Source organism: Populus euphratica, unplaced genomic scaffold (assembly GCF_000495115.2).
Source record: "Populus euphratica unplaced genomic scaffold, PopEup_1.0 scaffold121.1, whole genome shotgun sequence".
Lineage (NCBI taxonomy): Eukaryota > Viridiplantae > Streptophyta > Magnoliopsida > Malpighiales > Salicaceae > Populus > Populus euphratica.
This window is the reverse complement of record NW_011499968.1, coordinates 408262-419822: the sequence shown is the minus strand read 5'-3', so window position 1 is coordinate 419822 and position 11561 is coordinate 408262. Positions and strand designations below refer to the sequence as shown.

General features: G+C 30.6%; 1 protein-coding gene across 4 annotated transcripts; it reads left to right on the top strand.

The window, feature by feature from the left end:
* The first annotated feature begins 6399 nt into the window (after window positions 1–6399).
* LOC105139103 (metal-nicotianamine transporter YSL3-like) lies at window positions 6400–10451 on the top strand. Of its 4 annotated transcripts, none has more exons than XM_011045423.1 (9): window positions 6400–6708; window positions 6992–7130; window positions 7271–7647; window positions 7747–7919; window positions 8124–8221; window positions 8316–8450; window positions 8544–8733; window positions 8846–8960; window positions 9256–10451. In XM_011045423.1, the coding sequence occupies exons 3-9, from the start codon at window positions 7284–7286 to the stop codon at window positions 10176–10178; spliced, it is 1998 nt and encodes a 665-aa protein (XP_011043725.1). In that variant the 5' UTR covers window positions 6400–6708; window positions 6992–7130; window positions 7271–7283; the 3' UTR covers window positions 10179–10451. The 4 variants fall into 4 exon arrangements, with proteins under 4 accessions (XP_011043725.1, XP_011043727.1, XP_011043726.1 ...); XM_011045425.1 differs by lacking the exon at window positions 6400–6708 and having other exon boundaries at window positions 6722–7130; window positions 7271–7480; window positions 7511–7647; XM_011045424.1 differs by lacking the exon at window positions 6400–6708 and having other exon boundaries at window positions 6723–7125; window positions 7265–7647.
* The last annotated feature ends 1110 nt before the right edge of the window (window positions 10452–11561 follow it).

The following is an 11561-nucleotide window of genomic DNA, read 5'->3' as shown; positions in this document are numbered from 1 at the left end:
TAGTAGTAGTAGTAGTATTATTAGTATTATTATTGCTATTATTATTATTATTATTATTATTATTATTATTATTATTGTTATTGTTACTGTTGTTGTTGTTTATAATTTGTACAATTAACCTCCCTCTGATTCGACCCCGGTCTTACCAGGTTATTTATTACTTCGACACTCCTGTACTTGGAGGAAGATATCAATTTTTTAGTCGTATCACTAGTTAACTTAAGTGATTGTAGTTGTGATTCTGCAGTATCATTTGATTCATCTTGACATCATATTTTTCTTTGAGTGGCATGTATATCGTGGTTCGGTGTGATTTAACTTGAAATTACTTTTATTTTCTTTCTTTTCCTTTTCTTTCTTTCTCAGATTGCATGCTGGCAATGAAAAAAATCATTCTAGTCCTTCATTTTATTTCTTCTTTTGATTCAGTCCCTCTTCTCTTATTTGTAATTTTTTTATTTACATTGATTATTTCTAATTGGGTTTTATTTTTTATTTTATCTCTGGTCATTTGATTTTTTTAATTTTGTTGTCAAATTCGGTCCTTATTATTTTAATTTCTATTTTTTAAATCATTTTCTTGATTGGTTTACTCTTTTACAATTTCACCCCTATGCATTTATTTTTATTTAATTTTTATGTTAAATTTGGTTTAATTATTTTAATTGCTATTTTCTTAATGAATTTATTTTTTACAATTTCATCACTCAATATTTGATTTGATTTGATTTTTACCAAAACATTTTATTTCATTTAATTTTTATGTCAAATTTTGTCATAATTGTTTTAATTGTTTTTTTGTTTTGCAATGTTTTTTTACTTTATTTTTTTTTTCATTTTCATCCTTCAAAGTTTGTTTAATTAAAAATATTGCTTCTTTATTTTTTATAATTTGCCTTTGACGTGGTCACCTTAGTTTCATGACCTAGGTAATAGATATGAAAGATTAGCTTGATTCGACTTTATTTTTTTTAATATTTTTTTGTTAATGTTTTTTTAGCTTTCTTATTTATATGGTCATCATAATTTTATGTCCTAGACCATGTGTTTGATTTGTTGACTCGAGCTAGCTGTCAAACTTGCTTAAGGTTTTTTTTATATCTTTTTTTTTTGCTTTGATAAATTTTTTAAATTGACTTATAATAAATTTTTTTGATAGAACCTTGATCCGGAGTTTAATAGGTTGCAAGATTTTTAAGATTTGACCATATTGAAGATGTTTGTCCGAGTTTACTTGGCTTTCATAGATGTTTATAATTTTACCACTTATTATATTTTTTATCTTTAAAATTTGGTTTTTATTTTTTTAATTGATATTTATTTTATTTGGGATTATTTTTTATTTTTTTCATTAAATGGCATTTTCCTTGGATTTTTATCATATTTTTTCATTATTTATGTTTAATTTGCAAGTTTTTTATTAATACTTTTCTATTGATCTCATTCTTCTAAATTAAATTAGTTGAAAAATATGATTCTTCATTAAATCAGGATAAAAAATATACTGCGATGCGACTTTTAGATATTAGATCAGGTTTAAGAGATTTGTTTTGTTTTTTTTCTTTTTTTTTTAAATTGATGTTGTCTTATTTTTTTAATCCTTTATAACCTTTTTTTAATATTTTTTTGGTTTAATTCTCTATTTTTAACTTTTGTTTTCTTATTTTTTTTATTTGATTCTATTTAGTTAGCCGTCAATAATTGTTTTTATATTTTACCCCCATCATTTTTAAATCTATAAATGATTTTTAATTTCACCCCTTATAATTTTTTTAATCTTTCAATTTTGATCATAATTATTTTAATTGAATTTGTTTTGCTTGCGATAATTTCTTTTCAGTTTCCATCCTCATTGAGTTTTTTCTGTTAGATTTTAGCTCTATATTTTTTTTGTTGCTTCTTTTTTTATTTTGCAAGATTTTTTATTAATGGTTTTTTCAAGATTGCAACTTTCAAAATTAAATTGGATTATATTTAATTTTTTTAATTGAACTTGGTTTCATGATATAACAAATTATAACTTTTTAGATAAGACTAGGTTTAGAAGATTTGTCTAGATTTGCTTGGTTTTTATCTTTCTTTTTTAAGCCAATATTTTTTTTGTTTGACTTTTTTTTTCTTGAATTTTTCTTGAGTTAGGTTAGTATTGGATTATTTGATAATTCGAATAGGTTCAGATATGATTATTTTTATTAAGTTATTTATTGTTATTGTTGTTGTTGTTATTGTTTTATTTTTATAAATATTTAAATTATTAATAATTTGAATTTTTTTAACATATCATTTTTTTTACATTAAAAAATTGTTTAATCTACATCAACACGCAGTAACATATCTAGTTGTAGACAAAATGAGATATATTCCACACTTTTTATTTAACATATTGATACAAGATACACAGGTTTGAACCTATAGTTATATTTTTTCACGCATGCAATGCATGATGAACTCTATTTTTTTTTTGTTTGTTAAAACAAGTATGCTATCGCAAATTAATCATGATTTGTTGTTCAGACCGGGACATGTAATTAATGCTTTTAACATGAAAGAAATTAAAGCAAGAGTGCTCCTTCTTATAAATTTTATCACTAATCCACAATATAATTGATTCTCGAATTTTGAAGTTGGAAACCACAATAAATTAATAGCTTACTCACCATATGCATTAACCTCATTTTAAATGCAAATGCCTTCAGCTTCAAGTGGCATATATATATATATATATATATATATATATATATATATATATATATATATATATATATATATATATATATATATATATATCAATTCATAGCAAGTTAAAACTTTTTACATTACATGTAACCACATAATTGAAGAATTAGGGTTCTTCATTACCTCCTCAACTCTAACGCGACGTCGCAACCATTCTTTGTTTTTTTATTTTTTTAAAGCTGATAAGTGCTAATCAATGTTTCTTAAGTAAAACATGAAATCATGCTCTTAACATGAAACTAATTATGAGTTGGATTCCACATAATTAGCTTATAATGCATTAATTTCATTTTAAACGACATGATCTTTCATCCTCGAGTGGCAAATAATTTGTCAACATAGATATCTATTCGTCCAAAGTAAACTCTCAGAGACTTAGTTTTGTTGGTAAATATTAAGCATCCTCTATTTTTTTTTTTTAATGCTCGAATTGTTCCGATAAAATAATTAATTTCTTGGAAAATATATAAGTCCGAACATGGATGTAGTTTTTTTAGGGCAATCAAAAGCTTATCCAAACATCCTATTGTACAAAAAATGTTATATGAACATCACCAAAGTTGATTTGAAGATATTGATCATGTTATTATATTTTTTAACAAAGAAATCCAATCGAGCCCACCTAGAATTAAAACTAAAACTCACCGTCCCTTTCAATATTGAGTTCCAACAAAAGGTATAAAGAAAGTGCAATAGATGGAAAGAAAGCCCACCTAGGATTTGCTCCATGGACTAAACCGATTACAGCTAGGGGAATTGTTGCTAGCATAGCAATTGGGATCATATACAGTGTTAGTGTTATAGTCATGAGGCTGAGTCTCACCACTGACCTAGTCCCAAATCTCAACTTACCGTCCCTTTCAAAATTGAGTTCATATTCCATAAAAGTAGATGTAAAATGGCATAATTTATTAGTAACAAGCTATTAAACTCGGTTAAGCAGTTGATCTGATAACGATTAGTTCATGTTAGGTTCTAAAACAATATAGTAAAAGTTAAATTAATGTGATTTAAATAATTTTATGGTTTAGTTAATTCAAGCAAGACTTAAATTAATTTAAAAAAATTAAAATAATATTATTTTAATTAATAGAGCTTAACCCATGATCTAGATTTTATACTAAGTTTCAATAACCAAGGGGTTGGATTTTGCTGTCTAGATGTAACTTCAACATGTTCTCCACTTCATATCCACAAAACTTGTGCGAGAGAAAAATAATTATCATAAACATTTCTAGCCCATAACAAAGTAATTTTTTTTGTCTCTAGAAAATGCCAAAGAACTCTCTTAATTTTATTTATATATGTCAAGTAGTTAATCAAATCAAAGCACACTTGGATGCATGCACATGGTTTAATGTACAAATAATGCGCACATAATTTTCCACTGAATTAAGGTGATTTAAACGGAGATATTTGTTGCCTCTTCCTCTCAGCAAAATTGTTTGCTTCTTGGAGGGTGGGAGGGTGGGCGTCTGTGGTGTTTGTTTTGGAATAATTTCTTGATGACTTTTTGGTGCAAAAGAACGAAAGGACGACTGAGCTGCTACGAGGAAAGGGAAGGGTTCCCCTTTTGCACGTAACAATCAATCTTGACTCGATCGGCTCCCATTAAGAGATAGATATATACTCACGCTAAGAGATTCCCTTTCTTAGCATGCTTCTTCTAGATTCCATGGTGATCTATCACTCTCGATCCCAAAAACATAGTGATCACAGTAGAAAACAGTTGAATTAATTAGAAATTAAATCTAACCTTTGAAATAATTTTTTTTAAACTAAGAGATAAATAATAGTGATTTTTTTTTTCATTTTCATAGGAATAATAAATTATTGCATCCGATTAAAAAATTAGAAGAGGAATTATTACATTTCAAGTTTGGAAATAGGAATAATAAAATCACTTGGAAATTCAATAATTCGTTTGTATTTTTGTTTCATTTGTTTTGAGGCAGAGGAAATATGTGTGTTTTTTTCTCCTTAAATTTAAATTACATGAAGTAAATCAATCATATTATAAATGCTTGTCTAGTTTATTCCATCTACCAATAGACTACTTTTTCATTACCTCTAATTTATTCAAAACATTTCTATAAATATTAAACTCAGTCCGGTTAGATAATTAATCTAGTGGTCTATTAATATAGGATTTAGTTCAGAAAAAGTCTTAACAAAGTAAGTAAATTGATAACATTTTAATTTTTTTTCTATAAAAAAATCTTGAAATAATATCATCTTGATCAATATCAATACATGTTTGATATTATAATGATAATTATTTTTAAAAATTACTTTTATTTTTAAAAATTTATTTTTTATGATGGCAAACCTACATAAATTTGAAATAGCATGAAAAGAATCATATTTAACAAATAACAAGTTATTTTTAAAAATATTTTTATTTAAAAATAATATATACTATTTTTTAAAATTTATTTTTATAGTAACACTTCAAAAAATTTTAAAAACATACAAAAATTAAATTAAAATAAAATAAATAATTTAAAATACAATTTTAAAACACAATTTTAAATAATTTAAAATACAATTTTAAAACACTATTTTTTTTAAATAACAATTCTTATCCTCTCATCTTATAAATTGAAAATTAATGGTCAGAAATAAGAGTCCCATCTAAAATATAATAAGATCAGCATTCATCAAATACCATCCCCACCAGTTCTTGGGCCCTCCCTACCATGCACATGATCTCTCTCTCTTACATCAATCATTCTTTTAGGATTTTTATACTATTGGCCTCAAAACTTGCCTTTCTCCTCTGGTTAATTGATCTTGACATGTTCTGGCCACACGCTTGCTAATGTTGTCCCTTTTGATCCTCCTACTATACATTCTATCTTAATTTGATCCTTATATTATTTTATACTTTTTTTAATTAAACTTGAGTTAAGATAACATCGCAATAATACCTTTAAACTCAAAATGTTCTCGCTGTTAACTGTTAGTGATATCTTGCAGCATGGTTTATAATTTTTTTGAATTAAATTCAATTTAAAGTTTTCAATAAAATCTCAATCATTTTAAATATAAAAAATTGAATAAAAATTAATTTTAAAAAATAAATTAGGGTCAAACCTTATGATTTACTATCTTAAAAATAAGAAATTCTAACTTTTTTTAAGACATTTGAAGGAATAAAATGAAAGTTATGATGGTAATATAAAAAATAAAATAAAATAAATTCTATATTTTCTAAACATGTGAATTCAATATATTTATCAATTAATTTCAAATTAAATACTATAATTAAATTCAATTATATATAAAATTGGTTCCAAAAACCCTATTAAGGATAGCTTTTGACATATTCTCTATATAACCATGATGTCATTTTATTCATTATCATCAAATATGATTAGTAGTCGTAATTGATTGAAAAAATAAATTAAAATGTCATAAAAAGTGAAAACAATAATATAAAAATATGAGAATTAGAACGTTTTAATTGCAACATGTATATGATTTATAGCATCAATAATAGTCCTTCACGATAGTTGATTAAATAAATCTCAATCTTTAACGAAGCAGTCTTTGGGTTCTAATCCAAACAAGTTAGGTTGGGATTGATATCAAGACAAAAAGGTGATAAAATAAGGGAAATAAGAGTAGAGGGACCAAAATGCACTCTTAACTTGCCATACACATGCTATGACTGTAAAGGGAAGGCACTTTCAAGTGAAGTAGCCAGTTCAAGCCAGTTAGCAGTTCCATTTCTTGCTTTTCACTTTAAGCAATTTTATGCCCACGATTTCCCACTTTTCTTCTCTCTATATCTGTACTACAAGGATGAAGAGAGAGTGAAAAGTGGTGGCGATAAGTCAACGAGACGAGGATCAAATTTATGAACCTGACATCTGTTCAATTGTAAGCAGCCATCGTTGGAGTTCTGATGAGTGTTGTACTACAACGCAGCCTTGCCTTGTACTTCTGTGCAGTACATAGAAAATGCTGGTGGGTGGGCTGGTGGTGCTTAAATTTAGTATAAATAAGAAAAACAATTGCTGGGTTTTTTTGCCATATAAGAAGCTTGGCTTTTTGTTCTCTTGGCCTGGCATTTAATGCTCTTGATTATTGCTTTGGAAGAAGCAATATTTATGGTTTTTGGGTTTTTCTTGAAGGCCTCGAATCATGTTTGTCTGCTGTCGTCTGTTTTTCTTGGAGAGCTTCCTTAAATCAACTTCGAGGCTGGCCCTTGCCCATGTGTTGATTTGAATGTTTTGTTGTCTTTCTGAAGGAAACTATATGCTCTTGCATCTACTTGTATTGATTGATGGAGACTTGTTAGTAGTTGACTGAGGAAGTTGGATTCTTCGGGTGCTTTTTGAAGCTGTGGTCGAAAGAAGAAGGGGAGCAAGAAAAAGGAGGCCTAGAAGGTAATATAATTCATGACGTTTTGTTTTTATTCAATTTTTTATTTTTTGTAGTTTTATCAGATTTTCTTGATGTGTGTTTAGCTTCTATAAATCATTCTATTGGATTCAAGATGATGGGTTTGGTTTGTTGATTGTATTAGTGAGAAGATTGTGATGAATATGAACATGGAAGAAATGAAAGAGATTGAGAGGGTTGGGGGAGAGGGCATGGAAGAAGTTAGAGATGAGCCAGAGGATATCAAGAGGATTGCTCCATGGACTAAACAGATTACAGTTAGGGGAATTGTTGCCAGCATAGCAATTGGGATCATATACAGTGTTATAGTCATGAAGCTGAATCTCACCACTGGTCTAGTCCCAAATCTCAATGTCTCTGCTGCTCTTCTTGCATTTGTGTTCCTCAGAACATGGACTAAGCTCCTCTCAAAGGCTGGAATTGTAACCACTCCCTTTACCCGACAAGAGAATACCATAGTACAAACTTGTGCTGTTGCTTGTTATAGCATTGCTGTTGGAGGTTTGAGACTTTGATCTCATGTGTTGTTAATATTTTGAACAATTTTTGCTAATCTTTTTAATATGTGTGCCGAATTGTGATTTGTTTATTGAATCGCAGGTGGTTTTGGATCTTATCTACTGGGTTTGAATAGGAAGACTTATGAGCAAGCTGGGGTTGATACAGAGGGGAATACTCCTGGGAGCACTAAGGAACCTGGGATTGGTTGGATGACTGGTTTCCTCTTTGTAAGCAGCTTCGTTGGGCTACTTGCTTTAGTTCCTCTGCGAAAGGTAATATGTTTCTTTCAATTTTCTTGATGAATCGATTGTTTATGTTTTATTAGTGTGGGTGTTCTAGAGGTAATTGTTCATGAATTGATGATTGCAAGTTTTCAACTTAATTTGAATCTTAATCGACAATGGTCTCGACTTCTTCTGTATGTTACTTATGAAAGCTTGAATTGGTCTCTGATCTTGCATTTTTTGGTGCCCCAGATCATGATAATAGATTACAAATTGAGTTATCCAAGTGGAACTGCAACTGCAGTTCTCATCAATGGGTTCCACACTCCTACAGGAGACAAGATGGCTAGGTAAGCACGAGTCTTGTTCCCGATTCTTGCTGATTTAGCACTAGATAGAAGTTGAGTACGAAACAACTCAGAAAAGAAAACCATTACCTTGCAGGAAACAGGTGCATGGGTTCATGAAGTTCTTTTCATTAAGTTTCCTGTGGGCTTTCTTTCAGTGGTTCTATTCTGGTGGAGAAAAATGTGGATTTTCTCAGTTCCCTGCATTTGGGTTGAAAGCTTGGAAAAATTCGTGAGTGCTTGGCTTTTTTTTTTCCCACATGTTGTGGGCCTGCTTGTGATTGATTCTTCCATTATAATTGATTAGAGAAATTGATTTTGGCAGGTTTTACTTCGATTTCAGCATGACTTATATTGGTGCGGGAATGATCTGTTCCCATCTTGTGAATTTGTCTTTGCTTCTCGGAGCAGTGCTTTCGTGGGGATTAATGTGGCCGTTGATAGGTGGGCTTAAAGGAGAGTGGTTCCCTTCAACTTTACCAGAAAGTAGTATGAAGAGTCTAAATGGCTACAAGGTCTGCAATTAAGAAATTTTAGCTCAATTTCTTCAGTAGATTCCCCCACGCATTCCTCGGTGCTAGAGGTTTTTGCTTGAATAAGTCTTAAAGAAATTCATTTTTGTTGCAGGTTTTCATTTCTATTTCTCTGATCCTAGGAGACGGCCTCTACAATTTTCTCAAGATACTCTATTTCACTGCGACGAGCATGCGTGCCAGAGCAAAAGCTAACAAACTCAAAACAGGTGAGTTGATGTTATTTTGTTCATCATGTTACGTATGTCCAGCATATTGCATAGCTAAAACTTCCCTCTCCGGTTACAGCTCCCCCATACTATTATCTAAAAAGACCTCCGTTGACCTGACCAGAGACTTCAGGAATTTTCATTTCTAATTTCTTGGTGATATTTGGAATGCTCTTGTATTCTGTAATTCGATGTGCTGCAACCAGTGACATGCTAATGTTGATAAGCCCAATTTTGATAACGTTGAGTTCATCATAGAAACTTCATTAATATCGTTTTCCACTTGCAATTGCAGAAGACAAAAATCAAGCTCTTCATGATCTTCAAAGAAATGAAATCTTCTTAAGAGAGGGCATCCCTCTTTGGGCAGCATGTTTAGGGTACATCACCTTCTCCATCATTGCCATCATTGCCATCCCTCTCATGTTTCCGGAGCTGAAGTGGTACTATGTAGTTGTTGCCTACATTCTAGCTCCCTCTCTTAGCTTCTGCAATGCTTATGGGGCTGGTCTAACTGACATGAACATGGCTTACAATTATGGAAAGGTGGCCCTCTTTTTACTCGCAGCCTTGGCAGGTAAAAACAACGGTGTAGTTGCAGGACTGGTGGGCTGTGGCCTGATTAAATCCATTGTTTCCATCTCTTCTGATTTGATGCATGATTTCAAGACTGGTCATCTCACTCTCACTTCTCCTAGATCAATGCTTCTTAGCCAGGCCATTGGGACTGTCATAGGCTGTGTTGTAGCTCCGGTCACGTTCTTCCTCTTCTACAAGGCTTTTGATGTCGGAAACCCTGATGGTGAATACAAAGCTCCCTATGCCATTATCTATAGAAACATGGCAATTCTTGGTGTTGAAGGCTTCTCTGCCCTTCCCCAGCACTGCTTGCAGCTTTGTTATGGTTTTTTCGCCTTTGCTATACTGGCCAACTTGTCGAGAGATCTTTCTCCCAACAATATTGGAAAATATGTTCCTCTCCCAATGGCTATGGCAGTGCCTTTCCTCGTTGGAGCCTACTTCGCAATTGATATGTGTGGGGGGAGTTTGGTTGTGTTTGTTTGGCACAAGCTAAACAGCAGAAAGGCAAGCTTGATGATTCCTGCCGTGGCCTCTGGCTTGATCTGTGGAGATGGGCTGTGGATTCTTCCTTCATCAATCCTTGCTTTAGCCAAAATCCGTCCTCCGATCTGCATGAGCTTCCTAGCGACCAACTAAAACTAATCAAACATGCAGTATTGGCTGCAGAATCAGACAAGTATAGCTATGTAGGAGAAATTTCCAATTTTAACTACAGAAGAGCAAATTTTATAGCTAAGCTGCTCTGTAGAGTAATAATAATCCTGTAGTCAAATAGCATAATATAAACAGTTTAGCTCTAATAGAGTTACTTGAGCTGACACCAATGTTCAGCTCTCTACAAACAGTGTCCCATTTGAGCTTTGAATCATCACTTATTTTTCAGCTTCAGTTTTTGCCAGGATTTTATCATTTATGCCCCGTTCTTCGCTCAGATCCATAACTTTTCTGGGGTTGGTGACATCTAATAGAAATGGAAACATGTACAGGAGGTGAGACAAATGGACAGCAAGATTGGTCATGTTCATCTTTGCTGAATGGAGAACATATGCAACGTAAGTTTTTCATCAAAATTTAAAAAGATTTTTATTTGAATTATTTTTTAAATATTTTTAGATGCAACGTAAGTTTTTCATCAAAATTTAAATTGAATTATTTTTCAAATATTTTTAGATGATGATATTAAAAATAAATTTTAAAAAATAAAAAATATATCATTTTAATATATTTTCAAATTAAAAACATTTTAAAAAACATCTATTACATTTTTAAATACTCCTAGAAGGATATGAAGAATGAATCTTCTCGTGAATAAATAAAAAATATTTGCTTAAAAATCTCATCAATGCATCGTGAAAAAACAAAAAAGAAACAGTCATTTTAATATATTTTCAAATTAAAAACACTTTAAAAAACATCTATTATATTTTTAAATACTCCTAGAAGAATGCAAAGAATGAATCTTCTCTTGAATAAACAAATAATATTTGCTTAAAAAGCTCGTCAATGCATCGCCAAAACACAAAAGAAACATGTTTTTAATTTTAACATGCAAAAATTGATTCAAGAATACATTTAATACTGAAAAAAACCCCTCAAGCTATGAAGATTGATTTTCATGGAAAAATAGGGTTGGACTTGTGGTTTGTGATGTGATACAAAGATGGTGGACTTCACTTTCATTGCTTGACAAATCTATTCAAGGAGGGGAGGGAAAGGGCATAAGAGAATGGGCAAGTATATAGCAGAATAGATGAGAATAGGCATGAAAAATTAATAAATTCATGCCAAGACCTTGACATGAGGCTGAATATAGATGGTGGCTTTTATCATTCATGAAAGTGGGATATCACTTCGCTTTAAATTTCAAATCTATCACACCAAGAAATACTTAAATATTAATAATAAAAAGGGGAAATAATAAATAAATAATTCTTCAATGCAACAGTCAAACTTGACGTTTGGGCAAACAACCATGACCTTTTAATTTAATATATATATATATATATATATATATATATA

Excerpts from the sequence above, each read along its gene's own strand:
- LOC105139103 (XM_011045423.1), top strand. The coding sequence starts at position 7,284 with ATGAATATGAACATGGAAGAAATGAAAGAGATTGAGAGGGTTGGGGGA. Across the intron at positions 7,920-8,123 it reads CTTTAGTTCCTCTGCGAAAG|ATCATGATAATAGATTACAA; the intron begins GTAATATGTTTC and ends TTGGTGCCCCAG. Across the intron at positions 8,451-8,543 it reads TTGAAAGCTTGGAAAAATTC|GTTTTACTTCGATTTCAGCA; the intron begins GTGAGTGCTTGG and ends TGATTTTGGCAG.